The 22692-nt window shown below is 41.1% G+C and overlaps 1 protein-coding gene across 1 annotated transcript in view; it reads right to left on the bottom strand.

Moving 5' to 3' along the window:
* diaph2 (diaphanous-related formin 2) overlaps positions 1-22692 on the bottom strand; it is a 529613-nt gene that overhangs the window by 175119 nt on the left and 331802 nt on the right. Inside the window, exons 21-22 of the mRNA XM_034291816.1 lie at positions 15629-15730; positions 12689-12928 (exon numbers count right to left, since the gene is read on the bottom strand). Of these exons, the coding sequence (XP_034147707.1) occupies positions 12689-12928; positions 15629-15730 (342 nt within the window). The remainder of the gene's footprint in view (positions 1-12688; positions 12929-15628; positions 15731-22692) is intronic.

Raw genomic sequence — 22692 nt, 5'->3', positions numbered from 1 at the left:
CAGTTTGAACATGTCTGTTAGAAAACCACAAGGCATCTACAAAAATAAAGCATAATTTATTCTGAGAGCATTTATTCTGTTGCGTTAGCGGAAGTGTATTGTTTTCATTGTGCCCTTGAGCAATGCATTTAACCCAAATTACTCCTGTAAATTACTAGGCATATGTGTCGACTAAATGACAAACCCCTGCCTTGGCATGGCATTTATTTTAAATTGTATTATAATCATTATTTCACAGAAATTCAGATTTCTAAGCAAACATCTCTTTTTTTTTATTTGGGAGGGACATTAAGGTTTATATGAACTTGTAGAAATTGTGGTCAAATTGTTTATATCTGATGATAATTGCAGGAAATAAATGACTAAATATATAATCTAACTGAGCCATACATTTATTTTGGTGTAGAGAAATACTCTTCAGAATGTTTTGCATGTCAGTATGCATGGAAAGCAGATTCCCGCTCACATATTGCTGTTTTATGAAGATCCGCCATCTTGGCAACAGCACATTTCATAATTTCCACTAATGATTTACAGAGGTGTCCAAGCTCTTTAACCTTGGGCCAGTGCAGGGCTGCAGGCCCAGGGTGGAGGAGGCAAGAGAGCCATTGACATTAATTGAGTACGGTGCAGGTTGCTCCCTTTAAGTGGCCAAACCATATGGTTACTGGTGATTAGGCAGACATTAACTTTATCTGACAGAATTGCAAGCTGATTAGCAAGCATAGTAAGGTGAGGATCATTGACATAACATGACTTGGCCGGGGCATACGCTTCCTCACTCACACTTCAATCTGCAGGAGACCACAAGACTACTTCCACTAATACAGTATGACTGGCATAGAAGTCAGTGAGGGGTCAAATGAACCTTTTGTTGCTATACTTATTGCTCAGAGACCACTTTTACTAGGCTAGTCAACATTCCTGTTCAAGACCATCCTCTATCTCATAATAGGTCATAAATAAAAATATCAATATATACGGGAGGTCTGTACATAGTGTGATCCGATTACAATTTATATATATTTTTTAAAGACTTCAAGCTTGTGATGCTACAAACTTCTTTAGTTAAATATGAAGCTTCTATTTACTCTGATGGTAAACAATGTTAGTGTAATTGTTTTTTCACTAACTGAAAATAAGAATTGAATCATTCTAACTAATTCCACTTTAATGAGGATGCAAACATGATTAATGTAATGATAACAAAACTGAGAGGTCAATGTGCTTAAAGGGATAGTCCAAATCTTCCAAAAATCTAAATAATATATTTTTTCTAAACATTCCCCTGCCAAAATTTATTCCTGAATGCACAGAGTAATTTTTCCAACCATCCATTATTCAGCTCTGTCCCAGGCAGTAATTAGCATGCTTAGCATTATCCAACTTCATGAATGAAAACTGTTCATCCCCCTGATGTCAACAAGGTGAGAGCGAACTTTAACTTCCAGAAGCTACATGAGCTGAAAGTTTCTCTAACTTGCTCAGTATTGTGAATATCGTCTGTGGACTTTTTATCACTGTGGAAAATGCTGTGATCATATTTTGTTTGCAAAGAAAGGTACAAGGGACTAGGCAGAGGAGACTTGGTGTTTCACTTGTTGCCATATCTTAATCCAGATATGTAACACTTCATTCTACCATTGACATATGATTTAGTTAGATATACAGGTCTATTGAAGTGGTTAAATAAATGAAATCATATACATCTGATGTCTACAACTGTGTGATTAGCTCTGTTGAAATCAATTGAATATAAAAGTTTAGCTTTGAGCTAAAGACTCAGAGTCCATGTTTATGCACTAAAAACAATGGACCAGGCGGTAGGTTTACATTCAAGGAGTTTAGCACATTAGCTCAGTTCAGATACACATGACTGAATTAATAGAGATGAGACCATTTTTGCATGTTGCTCATCATAACATACAAACCCGATTCCAAAAAGGACACTGTACAAATTGTGAGTAAAAAAGGAATGGAATAATTTACAAATCTCATAAACTTATATTTAATTCACAATAGAATATAGATAACATATTGAATGTTGAAAGTGAGACATTTTGTAATGTCATGCCAAATATTTTGGATTTCATGAGAGCTACACATTCCAAAAAAGTTGGGACAGGTAGCAATAAGAGGCCGGAAAATTTAAATGTACAGATAAAGAACAGCTGGAGGACCAATTTGCAACATATTATGTGAATTGGCAACATGATTGGGTATAAAAAGAGCCTCTAAGAGTGGCAGTGTCTCTAAGAAGTAAAGATGGGCAGAGGATCACCAATTCCCCCAATGCTGCGGCGAAAAATAGTGGAGCAATATCAGAAAGGAGTTTCTCAGAGAAAAATTGCAAAGAGTTTGAAGTTATCATCATCTACAGTGCATAATAACATCCAAAGATTCAGAGAATCTGGAACAATCTATAAGCGTAAGGGTCAAGGCCGGAAAACCATACTGGATGCCCTGTGATCTATAGGCCCTCAGACGGCACTGCATCACATACATGAAGGATACTGTAATGAAAATCACAACATGGACTCAGGAATACTTCCAGAAAACGTTGTCTGTGAACACAATCCACCGTGCCATTCGCCGTTGCCGGCTAAAACTCTATAGGTCAAAAAAGAAGCCGTATCTAAACAGGATCCAGAAGTGCAGGCATTTTCTCTGGGCCAAGGATCATTTAAAATGGACTGTGGCAAAGTGGAAAGATGTTCTGTGGTCAGACGAATCAAAATTTGAAGTTAATTTTGGAAAACTGGGACCCCATGTCATCCGGACTAAAGAGGACAAGGACAACCCAAGTTGTTATCAGCGGCCAGTTCAGAAGCCTGCATCTCTGATGGTATGGGGTTGCATGAGTGCGTGTGGCATGGGCAGCCTACACATCTGGAAAGGCACCATCAATGCTGACAGTTATGTCCAAGTTCTAGAACAACATATGCTCCCATCCAGATGTCGTCGCTTTCAGGGAAGACCTTGCATTTTCCAACATGACAATGCCAGACCACATACTGCATCAATTACAATGTCATGGCTGCATAGAAGAAGGATCCGGGTACTGAAATGGCCAGCCTGCAGTCCAGATCTTTCACCCATAGAAAACATTTGGCGCATCATAAAGAGGAAGGTGCGACAAAGAAGACCAAAGACAGTTGAGCAACTAGAAGCCTGTATTAGACAAGAATTGGACAATATTCCTATTCATAAACTTGAGCAACTTGTCTCCTCAGTCCCCAGACGTTTGCAGAGGGGATGCCACACAGTGGTAAACATGGCCTTGTCCCAACTTTTTTGAGAAGTGTTGATGAACTTATTTTTCCCTTAAAGTGATACATTTTCTCAGTTTAAACATATATGTCATCTATATTGTATTCTGAATAAAATATAGAAATTTGAAACTTCCACATTATTGCATTCTGTTTTTATTCACAATTGTACAGTGTCCCAACTTTTTTGGAATCGGGTTTGTAGGTGATGCAAAACAATCTTCAGTATGATGTAAAACAGGCCAAAACAGTACAATTTTGGATGTACAATCACATTATGCCAAAAACACAAGTATAGATTACTGCTTGAATCAAAACAGAAAGATAGCACTTCTGACTATAAACAGATCGGCTGATCAAAAGACAATAGGTATGGACTCGACAATACAAAAAGAACCTACAGTCAACATAATAAACATTCTAAAACGTCATCAGCAAATGAATTTAAAAGGGGTTAGCTAACAACCAGGCATTTGTCTTGTTAGGTTGGACAAACAATTTGATGCTAAATGTAGTTTTTAGTATGCCTGACAGTTTTATTTTCTTTTTAACCATACAATTATAAAGCACTTTTAATTGCCCTGTGTATGGAATATGCTATCCAAATAAATAGCTGTGCCTTATACACTTGTTTGCAAATGTTAGGTAGCTACTTACTCTATTGAGAGCTGGCCTTTGTGTCCCTCTGGCCTAGAACGTCATTTCCAGAAATTTTTTGGAATGTACATTTTTTTTTTATTCTCCACCACCCCCAGGAGTAATGAGGCAGGGAAAATCCAGATGATCAACCAAACATCTTGGAAAAAGTTCATCTTCAGGGACTGGGTCCATATTCTCCAATATTGGAATCAATAAAAGCAACAACAGCATTCAGTTTCTGTTGGCATTAGATTGCACGATCCACAGCTATACCACCATCCTCCAGACATTCTGAGCAAGGGTTGGGGATTAACTGGTTCATCATCTCCCCCATCGCCAGCATCAGTCCCAGAACAGTTTTCATTCATGAATTTGGACGATGGTAAGAACGCTAATTATAGCCTAGGACAGAGCATGTACACTCCGGAATGACATTTAGAAAAATATAATTTTGGGATGAACTACACCTTCAAAGCCTAAGGTCTCACTTGTAGTCTACTGTATCAACAGACCCCCAGATTTTGGCCTTCCGGGCACACTTGGGGATTATCTCAAAGTGATATTTCTATTTGTAGGTCTATGTCCCTAATATTGCAAAATATGTAACAGCAATGCAACAATTATGTATTCATTAATACATACACAAACTAAACTAATTCCTAAGTTTTGTTTACACTGCTGAGGCAAAAATACTTTTCAACAGCTATGTTAGCTCTGATTAATCATTCTAAAACATCCTGATTTAATTTGTGTCGTGTTATCTTGTTCCACTAATATTTCCCAGTTAACACGCAACGCGATCTCACCCCTCAGGCCTTGTTCTTCTCACCACCGCCACATGGAGCTCATGATCAAACTATCCAAATGCAAATGAAAAGGCAAAAAAAAAAAGTTCCCTTCCTTGTGGGGAGAAAACCTTCATACGTACCCCTAACCTAACACTAATGTCTTACCCTAAACCTAGCCAAAAAATTACCCCTATTCTGACACTAATCCCATTTGCTGGGTGGGGACCGGAAACATGTCCTATTGAGGGCACGTTCTTCATGGTTTACAATCATTGTGATGACATTTGGTGCTAATTCCGTCTGTAAAATGAAAACATGCCTATACCTTCGGACACTCCGATCTCCGTCCCAGTCAGCTGGAGGTGGCAGGAAAAACTTACATGGAGCACTTCATTGTAAATGAGGCATTAAGACAATCCATTCACATATGGATAATGTTAAAGCAAAGTCAAGTCTTGAAAAATGTCTTGGATGACCATGACATGTCCTATTGCCCACAGCATTAGCAACGTGAGAAACTAATGAAGCCAAGGTTACAAGGTTGATTTAAATGTCCTACTACTTCCAGCTATGCGGGTGTCTGGTGAATAGCTGGCAGTACTATTTCAGAACAATCTACTACCATGTTGGGTGAGATTACCCCATATATCATATTGTTTTAATTACTTGTTCCTTATTCATGTATGACAATATGTATGTGAATTTCACCACAGAAAACCGGTGTGTCGAATGTGCATCTTCATTCTTTAACCCACATTAGATTAGTAACAGGTTTGTTCAATATGTGCTAGGGGATAGCAAATTGAAATCCCTGACTAGTTAGAATGCTCCCATGTACACATTCGTTCACATTTAGCATTCCAAGTTGAGAGCCAAGATATAGGCTGCCTGCATGATAATCGTCATCCGCCGAGATGTGGAAAGGAAATATATAAATAAAGGAACAATTAACTAATAAAAGACAAAAAGTGGATACGGGAATACAGAACCCTCATGCCAACAGAAGGATTGTCAAACCGTGATTGCTCAATTTAGCTTTCACCAAAGGACCTCTCCAGCCCAGCTCTTTTCGACAAATTATTACTGCGCGGATCTTTCACTCCCAATTGTAATTGGTGTATTCCTGGTTGAGGAGCGACAAAGTATGTGCGTGAATTCATGCACGCTTGTGTGTGTGTCAGTGTGCCACACTGAAACAGGCTCAGAGAATCGTGAGGCTGGGTGGCCGTTGGCACTTCAGATGGTCTTGAGGGCCCGTGGCAGGGAACCTCGACAGACGGCGGAAGTCATCTCAGACCTCAAAATACTGCCTAAGCCCAAGTTTGTTTTGGGAGAGTGACAAGTGAAAATCAGCCAGCCTCCAGGCTACACCCCTGGCAATGGTCAGGGTTTGAAAAATGGAGAGGAGATAGTGTTTATATAGTAGGGTAGACTTAGTCCAAGAACAATATGATTTTACAAAAATAATTTATTTAAAAAATCTTATTCAACAATGCCTGTAAACGAATGGTCCGGACTATAGATGATGTAAGAAATGTTTTGTTGATCAAAACATTCGTAGCATCTTGAGTCAGAAGTTTTCATTAAAGGCAAAAATAACACAGTGATGGGTAAAATAAAAGGAAACAACCAAATCTAGTATCAGGAGAGAGAGTGGACCGTATTCATTAAATATCATTCTTCACAACTCAGCAAATCCAAAATGAGATTGTCTGGAACACTACGGGAGGAATACTAGTTGGATCTCAAGGGATTGTGGTTCTCACTGTACTTGTAAACAACAGCAGGCTAAATACGAGCTTGTGACTCATCACTTTTCCACAATGAAAAAACGAAATGTGAATTTGTATTTTAATTTCAGTGCCCTTAATAAACCCTTGATGATAAAATACAGAGGAATGTCCTCATAAATAAAACATAGTGATATAACAGCAATGGTTGGTCAGAGAGCACCCTCCCACTAACTCCTCTTCACGCCGAGTCTATAGCCCTAGGATAAATGATGTGTATTCTGGGTCCCCAAAGGTTGTGGAAAGAATCTAACTTTAATGAACTTAATGTCTAATTTAAAGCCCTTTTCTTGCTTATGGCTTTGAAATCCTTTCCCGACCTAGCTGTGAGGCTTCTCCCCGCGCAGTTGTTCCTACTTTATTTGAAGTTGGTCTAATCTGTGTGCACTCCTCTTGAGTCCACCTTTCTTGAAAGATGTCAAATCTCTTCCACAAAACTTACTTTTTGTGTGAAGTCAATGAACAGAAGCCAATGAGCCATGAATCCAAAGAATTGGAGGATAAAGTTGTATACTTTTTTCCCTCTATTATTCCTGTCCTTCTTAGCTGTTTATAAGATTAAAGGAAATATATGCTATAAAAAGCCTGAATGACCTTAGTGTCCAAAATAAAGATATGACCATGGTCAAAAAGTGACAAAATGTTAATACGCTGAAACATCAGAGTTCCATTAGGGTTCTTTGGCTGTCCTTCGCAGGGTTCAGCAACCTGAGGCATGTCTGCCAAGATTTGCACATAAGGGTATTATACTTATACTTCGCATAAAAAAAGAAAAGAACATGTTAAGAGTCAAGCTTTCACATTGCTAGCAGCTGGCGAGCCTTCTTTTATTATTATATTAAAGTCCAAAATTGCATCAGCATAGAAAAGAAATGGTCAGCTTTGTTATTGCTACAACCAAAAAACGATTTGTTTTACTAAATGGCCAGGCTGTTTGGTTTACCTCTTCTGAAACTATTGTTTGTCAGACCTCAAGTGTATAGCGTCAATTTGAAACAAGAGGAAAAAACCACGGAAGATGTAGACAGGTCTGATGAAATCAGGAGGGCTGTGCCAAGGCATGAAAAGAAAGCAGTGTGTTCAAGAATCTATGTACAGGAGAAAAAAAAAAACGATTCAAGCTACAGATAGGAGTGGAGATTGTGGCAATACACAGAGCTTCTGTATGGTTTAGCCAGGCAGGCAGTTAGACTTTACATGTGAAAATAATAACTTTGAAGTGGATCAGTAGAAATAGGTACTACGCACAAGACAAACCGGGTTTAGGGCAACCTACTATTTAAGTTATAGGAAAAAACGCTTTTTGGTTCCAAAAGAGAACGTGGGTATTATAGGGTCATAGCTGGAACCAGTAGTTAAGCTTGGAATAAATGGTTCAACCAGGAGAGACACAGAAAAGAACCCTTAGTAAAATATTTTTTCTTTCATGAAGAAACAAATAAATGATAGCATTTAGCTTAAAGAACAGGCAATATAACTTTGCTTTGATTCCTCGGCAGAACAAAGGACACAGAACATGCCAATGTCAGGGTGCATTCAGTACAAGAACCACATGACCTATCTTGTTGAGAATGGCAGTTATTATAATAGCCATCACCATTAACATTTCTCAGTTATTAACTTTGGAAGCTTCCAGATGTTTCACAAGCAGCCATTTTGGATAATGTTCCCCTTCTCAAGGATACAAGCTCATTCTAAGACTGGGGATGTGACCTTTCAGTTTAAAGTGAAACGTTCAAATTACTTCAGATAGCGACAGCTTGTTCAGTTTAACTTCACCTGTAGGAAGAACACTGCCCATTTTAAATAATGTTTTCGCAGAAGTTATTTAACATCAGTGAGTCAGTGATAAAACACAATATAAACACAGTTCAACGATTATGAGTCTTTCAAGGGAAGCTGTTCTTTACTTCGCCATCAAAAACATTTTAAAAACAAAACAAAACGAGCGTGTCCATTGTCTCACAACTTTTAATAAAGACAAGGCAGATGCTACAACTTCAGAAGAAGTTCTCTACACATAAATCATTGTTACGTCTAACTGATATCATGTCACCTGAAAACGCATAGGAACACACTCCCTCTATTCATCAAGTAAAAAAAAAGAGGTTGTGTTAACCTTCTGTTCAACCCCACACCCTATACTCAGCAGACCCATATAACCCGCCTTTATCATTGTCCCCTGTAAAAACCAAAGCCAATATCCAGTTTGCGACATTGGCCCCACGATCAGCTCCTTGGAGACACCATGTCCATGTTCCTTGGTCTTGGCCGGAACAGAGTGGATGGGTTGGGGAGGGACGGATCTTGCCCTTCTCCGTGGAACCTCCCTGATGAACTCATTAAGTAGCCAGGACCCACCACTCACGGGGCCATTAAGTAGATTGACCAGAGTTGAAAATGACTAAGACATTTTCTTCCCTGTCTACCAATAATGGGCCAATCAGCCTCCTGGGGTTAGCTCCAGACTCCACACACCAGACACTCGACTCTGATTCGGTTCGGGCCTCCATTGTGTCACTCTTTACGGCATAATGAGCCTGCTAGTTGTATCATTAACACAGGGTATGACTTCTATTTGATTTTCTATTCGGGGTGTTTTAAAAGTGTCTTCTGGGCCTCCAAAGAAGCAGAGGTATTGTTAATAATACTTTTGGCCAGAATTTGTCTTTCCACCTCTGTCAATTTTCCCCTCCGTACCTCATTTTAACCCACCCTTCCCACTCACAAGACAGGCAGTATGCTTGAACACATACTGATTACAGGTCTTTGACCAAGAGTGTGTTTCATGTTCTCTCCCTCTCCCCTACAACCCTACCCACCCCTACCCAGAGGGTCTTACACCGTTACAATCCTCTATATAGTTCTCTCACTCATTCTCCTATCATATCCCATATTTTCATATCTCCCTTCTGCAAAATCCAACGCTATCCTGACGCTGATTCTTTGACCCGACTGCTTTGGTCCCTTCCTGCCTCCTTTGACTCCAGTCCTCTTTCCTCAGGGCTCCAGTCCTCTTTCCTCAGGGCTCCAGTCCTCTTTCCTCAGGGCTCCAGTCCTCTTTCCTCAGGGCTCCAGTCCTCTTTCCTCAGGGCTCCAGTCCTCTTTCCTCAGGGCTCCAGTCCTCTTTCCTCAGGGCTCCAGTCCTCTTTCCTCAGGGCTCCAGTCCTCTTTCCTCAGGGCTCCAGTCCTCTTTCCTCAGGGCTCCAGTCCTCTTTCCTCAGGGCTCCAGTCCTCTTTCCTCAGGGCTCCAGTCCTCTTTCCTCAGGGCTCCAGTCCTCTTTCCTCAGGGCTCCAGTCCTCTTTCCTCAGGGCTCCAGTCCTCTTTCCTCAGGGCTCCAGTCCTCTTTCCTCAGGGCTCCAGTCCTCTTTCCTCAGGGCTCCAGTCCTCTTTCCTCAGGGCTGGCCTCCCCTGTTGGCTCAGTGGCTGAGTGAATCACTTCATGCTGACGTCACAGGGCTGCTGGCAGCTGAGTGAGAATCGAGCAAAACTAAACTTTCGGAGGTCATAACATCCTTCCACTACCTCCTCACTACCGTCACTTGGTCTGTGTGTACTGCAAAAGCCACTTTATATCACTTATCACCAGCCTCTGCCTTCAACCCAGAAACACATTGCTCTACCCCATCTGATTTGGCAACCACGGAAAAAAAGGTGGACGGCATTCAGAATTCATTCTCTCAGCCACTGGTCCCTCTCACCCAGAACAACCCTATGCCTCTCCAATCTTTCTAGATGAAATCTTGCAACTAGTAATGTCCAGCCACCCGACAACCTGCCCAGTCGACCCCATCCTCTTGTCCCTCCTCCAGCCCTTCTACCTGATAAATTCATCATTGACCTCAAGCTGCCACCCTCAAGATAACCACAGACCAGTATCCTTTTCTCCTTCCAAAAAACTCACTGTCTCTGACCAACTCTCTCATCATCTTTCTCAGAATGATCTTGTTGACCCTAGTCAGACTTCAAAACTTGCCCCTCAGAAGAGACTGCTCTCCTCTGTCCGTGAGGTTTGTCTGCTCTACCAAGCTGACAATGAGTGCACCTAGATCGATCTGGTACCTTTCACACTGTGAACCATCGGATTACGTTGAAATCTCAGACTCAACCACAACAAGACAGACCAGATCTTCCCACCATGGAATGCCTACCCGCTCCAAGACCTCTCCATCACGGTCGACCACTCCACAGTATCCTCCTCCCAAACTAGTTTGAAGCTTGGCATGAGCATAGACAACACTGCAAAATATGCTGTGACACACCCCTGCATCTTCCTGCTCCATGACAACCATACTGTGTGAGCTTTCGTCACATAGGAAGCAGCACCATAATTACACCTGATATCAGGACTCCTGCAACACTCTGCTGGTTAGGCAACCTGTTGCACAGCATTCCAAAGTGCTCCCTTGTCACCACACTCAACACACATTCTCAAAATCCACAACCCAAACACCATGCTCCACTTTCTTCTGTCTTTTGGTCAACCTACCCCTATGCAAGCTCAGCTTCCGCTCCACCCTATTGGCTACCCAGTCTGTGCTGGCACCACAATGGTGGAACTAGCTTTCTTTTAATGACAGCTGAGTCCCTGACCATTCCCTGAAAACAGATAAAACCCTGCCTCTTTAAAGTGTACCTTATATAACATACAACACAGCTCAGCACAGTCTTATTCAATCACCAACATGTAGACACATAAAAGTGACTTATATGGAGTATTATATGGTTCAATCAAACATTTGAACTCAAATAATGTATATCTTTTTCATACATTTAGTCTAACTGCTATCATATCCACACTGTGCCATATAAGACTGCATGATATGGTCAGATAATGTAGGATTTGTTCAATAGTGAACCTAATACTAGTTGGTATTTTTATTCTATATATAAAAATTTTAAAAAATCAAGAGCCAAGAATGAATTATTGTGACAGTGCAGAAACAAAGGTATTTGTCAAAGGGCAGTGTATACCAGTGGACCCTAATTAGATGTTTGGTTGTTTTTTACAGCATAGCTTGCATGTATAACCTTGATGCTTCATCAACTCCGCTCTGATTAAGTGCATTTAGTGAGCTGCTAAATGTACCCAGTTAGTTAACTAGGTATTAGCAGCTAGGAAGATGTATTTTAGCCACAACTTGCTAAGAAATACAGTCAAATGCTTGTGGATTTATATTAAGAAATGCAAGCGTTGTCATCTGAGCATGCTGGCTATAGAGTGAAACGCAGGTCAAGTGACAACGAGTGACTGGGGGAAGTCAGCAAGAATAGAGGAATAGAAAAGAATAAACATTAGACATAACATCTGAGTAGCGTAATACTTTAACAAACCAAACACTGCAATTGTAAAATCTAAGGTTAAAAGTCATGACTGAAAGATCATAATGTTCATACAGACCATTTAAAATTGAAACTAATACCTAATTCAGCACCATCAAATAATTGAATCCCTAAAACATCATTCATAATCTGATTACGATGCCACAGTGCGGTGAAATGTTGTTAAATATAATGTTCATGAGCCTTTTGCAAGTGTAGCAACACTTTATTGGAACACATTAATTCAAACTAACACTGAGTGAACATGAAATCCCCAAATTGATGGATGGAATTACTCTGCGTCAAACAGTGTTCCTCTACTTAAGGGCAATTGAAGTATATTCTGTCTTGCAAGAACTCACCGCAAACACATTAGCTGGCTATATTGATGTTGCCTCTAGACACATTTTTAGCTGTTTGCCAACTATTGGTTAGCACATGGAGAAAGGAAGCTGATCTTAGATCTGTACCTAAGGGATATTTCACCACACAAGCAAAGAAATACAGCAGCACAGCCTCTGTTTACAAGACCGACGTCTTGCAAACCCCATGACAGTTAGCAAGAGTCCTTCAATGTGGGGACACAACAAACTCCTTTCTTTAGATATTTTATCCCATTAAACCTGTTACAACACCAGCCTCTTTCCAATGCAAGCTTCTGCAACGCTGCTAAGGGTATACTAGAATTTCTCTCAGAAGAGAAGTGGACTTACAGAGCAATGACAATAAAGGGATTCATTCCAGATGAGCTACATGTATAGATAGACTGTGTGAGAGAAAGTGGTGGAGAGGGCTAAAGAAAGGAAGAAAAGTAGAGCTATAGAAGGTATTTTAGTTGTTCTGACAGGGACAAATGCATACAGGCATTGTACAGCCTACCTTGCATAGGAAGCTGATGTGGAAGCCGAAGGTCTGGGCATTCCGGGAGCCAGCGTTCATGTAGTTGCCAACCAGCAGCACCATCTCCAGCAGCTTGCTAAAGCTGTCGCTCTTCTTCACCTCCTCACAGGCGAACGTCACGTTCATTATGTCCGGCCGGATGTTGTTCACCTGCTCTTCAAAGGTCAGCTTGAAGAGGATGCCATTAAGGCGTGAGCGTAGCAGCTTCACAGAGCTCATCTAGAGGAAAAACCCAGAGATATTTGGTTATGACTCCTTAATGAAGACTATCTGGTGGTTTCATAAGGCTATCTTAAGTCCTGACTATGTGTATGTAAGGGTTGCCAGACTTCATTGACAGTATACAGAAAAACCACCTGCAGACTCCTGATAAAAACACCCAAACGCTTTTTCAATGCAACCCTATCTGTAAATCTGTAATTTTTTACCCCAATTTGATGGGAAACTGCCCCATCTGGCACCACTGGTCTGTGTGTGTGGGGGTGTAAGCTCTATATGTATAGCTCTATTGCAAATGTATCCGAAATACACCTATTGTGAAATGAAGGCGCTGTCCGAAGTTACTGTAAATTACATTGCATTCAACTTTTGTAGCTAGTCCCTAATAGAAAACATGCATTGTCTGGCTTTCTAAGCTAGACAGAAATCCCTCCATCAACTATGGCATTAATCATATCTGATGACATTATCAAGCAGTGATGGATGACTGAACAACATCTAGGACCAAATAAGACCAGACAGTTTGCCATCCATTTCCCATCTGCACTTTCATTTGGAAAAAGAGAATTCATGGGCCATGAAACAGATATACTGATAAATAATATAACTCCAATCAATAGTTTTTTTCTTCTCTGCTTGTAGCGTTTATGTGTCTTTCAAAAAGAAAGAAAAAATTGTCAGAAAACAGGAGGTACAGCAAGTGGACATTTGAATCAGCGGTTGACAACATCTGCCAAAATGGCACAGATTTCTGCACAATCTGAAGCTTGGAGCCAGCTTTTCCTAGCCCCGGTCCTGATGTTTCATTATAGCTCAAATGTATTCGTGTTTACTAGCAAGTTGTCTATCAAACCAAAGTCATTGTGCCCCCACATCCCGTATTCTTCCCTGACCCTTGATTTGATTTCTGTGTACGCCATAAGAGGGAAATCCCAATAAAAGGAGGGTGACAGCTGTAGTGGGAGTGGAGGCTGAAATTGACTTATTTCCCTCAGGAGCCGCTGTGTTTCGTGGCGGTGTTGATGAGGTAGCTTCACCAGTGGTAGCGCTATATTACCAGAGCGGCATTACGCTTGATCGCTGGGGGGAACTGTCACACCTTTCTTCATTACACCCTCAAAGAGTCACAAATACAGAAACACAACACTCCAAAATCTGCAAATGTGCGGAATGAGTGCGAAATGAGCCACAGCACGTCTACCCATAATTTTGCATTACCATATTATTGTAAGCCCATTGGGTTGCCCAAGAACACACTTAAAGCAACAACCCGGGGGAGAAACGACCAGCGGAGAATAAACTTGAAGACACAATGAAAAAGTTACATTTAATTTACTAGGGTTATGAAAGTATAACACATCCTTGATGCTAATAAAATATATTATGCTGATATCAATTTCTTCACAAAATTAAAACCAAAATAAAATAAAAAAGTGACCATTGGAAAAAAAGGTTAGTCAGTGGAAAATAAATGTTTTAGCAGCTATTCAACTAGCTAGAATTGTATTGAAGAGAAGGAGTATTAGAAGCATAGCAGAAATTATAGCAGACAATGCATGAATTGCCATAATAGGTGCATCTAAATGATGAGAGGAGTAGAGTGATTTATCTGTCCTAGGTAACTTAAAGTTTGCTATTTATAACCTTTTCTATTTACACAGTAGCCATCTTGATTGCACCGAACTGAGAGAAGAGAACGACACTAGTTAGCTAGCTACTGTAAGACTAATGAGAATTTAAACACTAAGTGTGCATATTCAACTTCATTCAAGCCTACATGGGAGGTGGTCTGGCCTATCTTGACACTGGCTCTTAGGATGTAGCTACACTACCACAATAGCACAAGTTTAGTGTAATGCCGGTTAAGGACATTGTGATTGAATGACAACAAAAACAACAATCGAACAATTAAACAGTCTTATGGTTTTAACAGAAAACTGTTAAATTGCAATATCAACTCTAAGGAGATATTTAATGTGGCATAAATATGTCAATTAACCACAAATAAAATAATATGCTTACATATAATTCTGTAGAAAGCTAAAAATACAAAGTAAAACCTCCATACCAAAGTAAAACCATACCATTAGCGGCCATCATGCTTGCCGCAACCATACAATATTAAATCATTCATATTAGCCTTGACTTTAGCATTGAGCATCACATGTAACCCAATACCTGATGCAATGATTTTTTTCACTTGGCAATAATGACAAGTTATGCCCCAAAAAATTGACTTATTGAGGCCTGAAATGACACTGCCATTTTACCAAACATGAGGAGACAAAATATTAAGCTACTAGACTGAAATAAAGTTTAGGACATTTTACTATTGATCAAAATCTAAGTTTCTGTGTCATAAAAAATTCCCTTTATCTTCTTGGTCTTTCATTTTACATGACAACGTCTCTTTAGATACTGAATAACACTGATACAGCAGAGGGCCTCAAGGCTGCCTTTTATCTAGTCCCCAATTTCGTTATCAGTGTTCCTTCGTCTGGTCGCCTATTTATACTGTCTCTGCCCGACACCAAACCCCATAATGAAGAGTGAGACATGTAAAGTTGTGTGTGGTCTGCTGTGTTTCATGAAAGGAAAGGAACATAATTGAAAAAGAGAAGAGGACAGAGGCTGTGAGTAGGTGGTGTAAGAATCTGGAATGGGAAGGTGTGTGTTTGAGTGAGATGTGGGTTGACTCACCACAATGCCAAATTGCTCTGGCTCACACAACTCCTCGTACTCGCTCTTGAGTTCTGCCAGTGCGCTCAGTTCCTTCTGCTCTGGTAGGTTCTTTATCAGGTTCTGTTAACACACACAATATTCATGCTTTATGTGAATCCAAAAATCATGATACAGTCAAGAAGGGTTAAAAAAATGTAACTGCATGAATTCAAATTCAACTCCTTTCTTAATGCCCTGACCCCTGGTTAGCTTTGCTGAGACACCAGAATATGCCCAGTGAACTAAAGATGAGCGAACAACAGTACAGCTCTGGGAAATTAGAATCCATACAGAAACAAGCTAGTATAAAGACTGAAGGCTAGTAACCTCTGACATGTCTTTTTGCGTTCATTACAACTACGAATATGCATTTGCATGCTTTAATGCATTCCAGAAAGATCCAGCCTGTGGACTCCGCTGTGCATTGATACGACACACGTTATTTTTAAGTTAAACACAAACATGATTGTGGCATAACGGAGCGAAAACTGTAAAGTGGAATCTCTGCGGTCCTTCAGCACGTTAAGGATTCTTCAGCATAGGGATAGGGATCTGGCAAGCGTGTGACCAACATCATCTACTTCGGTACCTTAACGTCCACATTAGTACACTAGCCGTGTCAACGGAGTACTAAAAACAGCAAAAAGGTAAGAGATCATCGACTCCTCTCGCTGGGAATATGTCTGGTAAGCTTGGGCAAACAGGACAGGGAACAAGCACATCCAATAACTGATTTGGATTATGACTCTGATGATTTGGGCGGTAGTTTACTTGCAAATCAATACAATTTAATTGTAAACATGATTAAAGAAGATTAACCTAAAGACCATAGATCGTGAATTTGACGTTTAGAGGGCCTAGATTTGAACTTTACAATTATCATAAGGGTCCAAAAAATAAGGAAGATGAGCAGCAGGAGAAGGAGAAGAAATCCTTCATTTCCCTTAAATGTTAATTGCACATGGAAAGGTCAGCCGAGTAAATGAAATGAAGCACGGCAACCTTTTTTTTTCTTCTCGGAAAGAGGGACGAATGAGAAAGAAGAGGAGGAAGAGCAGTGCCCTTTCCTGGGTCTTCTTGGTAGCGTCCTCCCTCATTACCTTGCCTAATTTAGACAGCAGCAGCAGACTGGCGCTCTGTCACATAACAAGGCCAGGATGCACACACACGCACGCACATGCGCGCACACACACACACACACACACACACTTGAATGCACAGACACACGTGGCATGGTCGCCGCTGACCACCACCCTGGACTGGACCGGTGGTGAGCCGTGACACTCTCCACAGGCCAGAGTCTAGTGGCCACTAATGATGACATCTCCGTCCTTTCCCCGGGGGTTTCGGCAATCAACAAGTTGGACAGAAAGACAGTATAGTTGGTTAGTTCCAGCGCGGACTGAAAGTGATGTATTCAATGTCAATTTTTTTTAATTGAACCTTTATTTAACCAGGCAAGTCAGTTAAGAACTCATTCTTATTTAAACCACGGCCCGGAGGTACGGGAAACAAGGGAATAAAGGAGGTACGAAAGGAAAACACAAAAATGAACAGGTAGAAGAAAACATAAAACAGTAAACACAGCACAAACACCACCCGACCAAGCCGGCAAGGCAAAGCAAACGATACAAGAGCCATAACACAATGCACAAACCACATTTCACCAAGTTAAACAAATCAGCCAAGACAACATATGACCAGAAAGAAACATGGATCAAAGCGTAAAAATCCACAAATTAGAAGGTTATCAGTGATGTATCCAAACTTAACAGGCCATAAAGCAGCTTAAAATATTAGAACACATGGCACAAATAGTTAAAAATGCTTAGACTGTTGTAAAGCAACTGCAGGCATCTGATTAGTATCTACACAATGCAGTGCGATTATATTACTGACTGTTCTCCCAATTAAAACAAACAAATGTGTCCCAACAATCCAGCCTCATTAAATTTCAAGGCATTGATCCCAGTGCACATCAATTGGGAACCAGCTTATAGAATGGGATGTGACTGATGACATTCCTAAAGAAACTGAGTGGTGTCCTAATGATGAGGCATTCTGTGGTGTCAATGTAATTCCAAAGATCATACTAACATTGTTTGTATTCTTATTTCAGGGTTCGGATGAATTGACCATATTGGACCTCAACAAAAATAGCCCTAATTTCCGGCCCAAAGTATTGGTGGCAATTAATTTGCTTCTGACCTTTCATACAGGAATCCTTATTTATTGATTATTCACTGTGAACTGTTTTGCCGGTTACCATAGTGAATCCTTCTATAATCACTGCTTATTTAGTGCTTGGACATGGATAATGCCATATTGGCCAGAAGATGATTACCCTAATTTGGATACCTGATGGCAAGCACCATATGGTAATAAAGAAAGTAAATACATGTTCATCTTGGTTCATGGTTATGGCACACTTTGATATAACCCAGTTGTTTCAAAACGGCAAACCAGGAAGGAAGCTGTATAAAAAGCTTTGAAACCATGTTAACCCATAACAATAAATAATATTACAGTGGCACTGCCCAACTTCTGTAAAGGAAAACAAAATACTACAAATATAATGAAAAGGAGCAAAGACATTCCAAATGCCACTCGACTGAGCTGTCACAAAGCAAATTAAATAATGGGTTTGGAGAGTTTTCGCAGGTCTCGCAGAAACCCGTCCACAACTGAGCAGAAGATCCCTGCCTTGCGACTTATTACACCGGCAAAACAGTCTTCCTTGTCTTCAGAGAAATATTACCCTGGCAGTTGGGCTGAAGAACAAAGCTCTCCTCAAAACAAATATTGTTGACTCAGAATGAAATGCAATGTCACAGCAGCAGAACTATTCAGCCCCTGCCATCATTGCCGGAATGCAATTATTAGGCCCGTCTCCCTCTGCCGAGGCTCGTTGAGAAAATCGTTTTGGCCTTGCCTTGCGACCGTTTCCACTGGCAACTACGAAATTCTTTACCTAGGTTGAGGTAGAGTTTGATACAGAGTTGAACATTTCTCAGGGCGACTGCTATTTCATTTGTCTGTCATCTAGTTAATTATCAGCCGCCCGCATAGAGGGTGGTTGACACAAGAAGCGTCGCCATATGTGTGGCTCTGTCAGAGCTGCAGCTAGATGAGTCTCCTCTCCGCAGGCCTCTAGATAGAGACATAAACAGACACACTGCATCTGGGAGAGATTATTGGAGAGCTGCAACAGTCAACACATGGTCATTTGGGCTCAAGGAGACTGGTGGCGTCACTAATGGCGTCAAGATGCACAAAGCAACAGACAGCTTGTAACCACTTCAGTAGAGAAATGAGCGATGATTGAGCACAAACGCCATACTAACGGTCTCCCTGTTCATTAGGAAGACAATCCAACGGTCAGGAAACCGGTCCCCAGAGTCGTTACTCCAATTAAAGAACAGATAGTTCTCTAGTTTTTGCGCAAGTAACCTTTAATTTGATTGGATGTCTTGTTTCGGTCAGTCATTATAACCGGGTAGGAAGGGGACAACTGGACATTCGCACGCAGTGTCCCAGAACACTTATAATGAGTTTTCAGATCGGAAGAATACTGGGTTTGTGGACCAATTTATCTCCCCGGCACTCTTCATATGGTGAAAATCAACTTTTCCTGTAGTGAGCTACTGTGATTCTCTCTAAAGGCAGCACATATTCCCAACAGTGAAGTCAGGGAGAAGATCAACAAATCTCAAATTATAGTCACAGAGACAGCACAATCAATACAAATGTTCTCCGAGCAATAAACTCTTTATTAAAGTCAAAAGACTCAAACAATAGGAAAAATCTGTGGGAATCTCAACAGATGTATACAGGAGGTAAGAACTCTGTTTTCCTGTGTATCCACTAAGCGGGTGGGCAACACAAAAATAACAGAATTTTTTTCCCCCCTGCCATTCAAAGACAGCAAGCAGCCATGTCTGTTTTCGATGTGTTTGACAGATGTGATTTTCTTGTTTTAATTGATTTTTCTGCTTCAATTTTGAGGAAAAGCGTCAGAGCATGTGGCTTTTCTCCAAACAACATGATATGGAATGTCGAACTGTCGTCTTCACGCCGTGGCACCTCAGCAGGTGCCTGGTGCGGCTCGCGGTAAACGGCTGAAAGGCCATGGTTTTTGTGTAGGATATTGAATAGGAGTCTTTCAAAAAGTCTTTAGAGGTCTTCACATCAGTTTTCATTTGAATCACAGTGTGGTCAAATAACTTCAAATTGTTGTTTTATTTTAAGGTGGAAAAGGGATGGTTCAATGCCATCTTATAAGAGTACCTGCAGACAACTCTAAATATTATGGATTCATGTAATGACTCTTCCAATTTTGTCTACACAATATGGAACATAAAGTGTCAAAATGTTCAAACAATGACTAAGTCATTTTCATTTGTTATGCTTGAATATTGACTAAAACCCCTAATAAACAATTTTTTGTTTTACAGCAGGAGCCAGGCATATTTAGCTTTCCTATAATTGAGTCACCTGAGATGAAATTCCTGTCCCTACAACAATTTTTGACTGCATCTCTGCAGTCTCTGCAAAAAAACTAAAACAAATGAGCGATCGGGGTTATGAAATGACTGAATCAAAGCATCCAATTAAAAGACTGAGGTGGACCGTAATGCCCAATCTTTCAAACATTACATACTGTAGTTAAAGCAGTTCTGCATGGAAGAATAGGCAACAACTTCTCAGAGTTGATGTCGTGAATGAAAAGTGTAAACAAGTGTGCCAAAAAAGAGAGCAACATCTATTGAAACTAGGAGTATAGTTATAATATGTTTGGCACAAGTTCTACAAAAATAGATTTTTGTTAAATAATTGATCGCAATGTTTCTTGTCATCACGTCATCAAAACCACTTGCTTTAGGACATGGATTTTCAAGCTAACTGAGGTATGACAGTGATTGGACCTATAGTTTATGCAAATATAAACAGATCCAGACCAAAATGTGAGGTTGAAACAATTGTTATGCTAATGACTAAAATCCCAGACAGCATAAGACATATTGTTCATTTTACAGGCGCATTTTTCCTGTTTAAAGCTGTTGGCATCAGGCTAATATAGAGCAGAGCCCTCAGACATAATCCAAACAGAATCGTAATTCCAAACCGAACAAACACCTCAGAATCTCACACAGGGCATATATCAGACATCAGACTGACAGGCGACAAACCAAGGGTGACAGATTCTAAAATCGCATTAAACTAAATGAGAAATGAAGCAAAAATTCATTAATTTCGGGGTGAAGGGTAGATTTGGCAAAGCCGGGATGACTTGGCGTGACATTAAATGTGTCTTTTCAAAAGAAGGGCAGAGACATGTGAAGTGTGCGCACACCTGAACAGTTACATTTGCCACGGAGTTCAGTATGTAAAGAAGGATTAGAGAAAGTTAACAAGAGGAGCGGAGGGCTCTCAGACAAGTTGTTATACACATCCAAGTGTGTGTGTACGTTTGGAAGCGTGTGAGTGCGAGCATACATACATTAATGTGAATACCTACATATGTATGGTCTGTAACTCTGCTTACGCTGATCCCTCTCCAACGCAGGCAAAACCTATGGACCTGGACTCCACAGAGCAATCGAAGACGACCGCTGATAGCTAGTCATTATGAAGGTGACAGCCGGTAGAACTTGAAATACATTGTCTGATTAAAGTCTAGTTCGTCTCCGTCTTTCACATAGGCGACACTCAAGGAACGATTTCTCACGGGAGATGACTGAGATGAAAGGCATATATAGCCGGTCGCACCCTGCAATAAAACAATTTTCACTCTTGATACATCTTAACATGAATTTTGGACGTTTGATATGACTATTGGTTAACTTAATAAGGTTGATTGTCGTGAGCTAGCATTCTGGGCTGGAATACAATTACTTTGTCTGGAGAGTCATCTGCCATCTGTCACGGAGACAGAAAGTTTAACCAAGACGGGGGTCTTGATTCAGTCCTGTATGCTTTGTCTAAAGCACAGGGGTCAAACCGATTCCACGGAGAGCCGAATGAATGCTGTTTTTTGTTTTTTCCTTCCAACTGGTGCCCAATGAAAAAGACAAGCAGGTGAATGTAGATCCTAACTAATTAGTGACCTAATGAATCAATCAAGCACAATGTATGAATGGACACTGACAGACTAGTGGTCCATCAGGGAAACCATTTGTCACCAGCGGAAGGGACACTTTTCACACATTCGAAGAAATCAAAGAGTAGCTGTTGAAAAACACTGCACTGACCCTGTGTGCGTGGGTAAATGTGTGGAACTTTTGTTGGAGTGCCCCGGTGTTTCAGATCAATGCTCCAACGAGAGCAGGTAAAGGCACATGGCACACAGGGCCTGAGTCCAGGTGGTGGCTCCCCAGCACGGCGACCGTCAGTGAAACGGATGCGTGCAACCCTGGTTACCGGTCATTACATCTGAGCATTATTTACGTCTACCTTAAGCGGAACAACATCCTCATCATTTCATCACATTTGTTTGGTGTCTTCCATCCAGTAGGACTTTCCCTCCAACCCTCCTTAAACAACAATGTATTTCACATTTAATTTTCAAATGTAGCTTTGATGCGGGGGAAGGGGGTATGATGCAGTGTGCCAAAAATAAGGCTTCTATAACGCTCCAGGAGGGGGGGCGCCGGCTTCTTAAGCAGTAATCTGGTGGGCCCGATGTGCGGTTATACTTATCGGCCAGTCCCAGATGTGCACGGTGCGCAGTGCAAATGGCGGCCGCGGCGACAATACAGCCGGCTCGCTCTAGTCACCTGTCGTCGGTGGTCCAGTGCCGAACAAAGGCTGGCACGCGCTTCGGCTCGCGAAAGGGCCCCGGAGCTCTGCAGCCGACGAGCAAGGCCAAGTAATGAGGTGCCCCCATGCATATGGATGAGAGCCACGGTAAGAAGTGGCAGGCAGGCGAAGACTGCTGGGTGATTGACAAACTACATAAACAATAATAACAAGCAAGGGCCAAGCCAGGAGCTCCCGCTCACGCGGCAGCCAATCACAAATCACTGGGACCCAGCTGGATGGGT

This window comes from Esox lucius, chromosome 4, assembly GCF_011004845.1.
Source record: "Esox lucius isolate fEsoLuc1 chromosome 4, fEsoLuc1.pri, whole genome shotgun sequence".
Taxonomy (NCBI): domain Eukaryota; kingdom Metazoa; phylum Chordata; class Actinopteri; order Esociformes; family Esocidae; genus Esox; species Esox lucius.
Note: the sequence above shows the minus strand (reverse complement) of the source record. Positions and strands in the feature narration are given on the sequence as shown.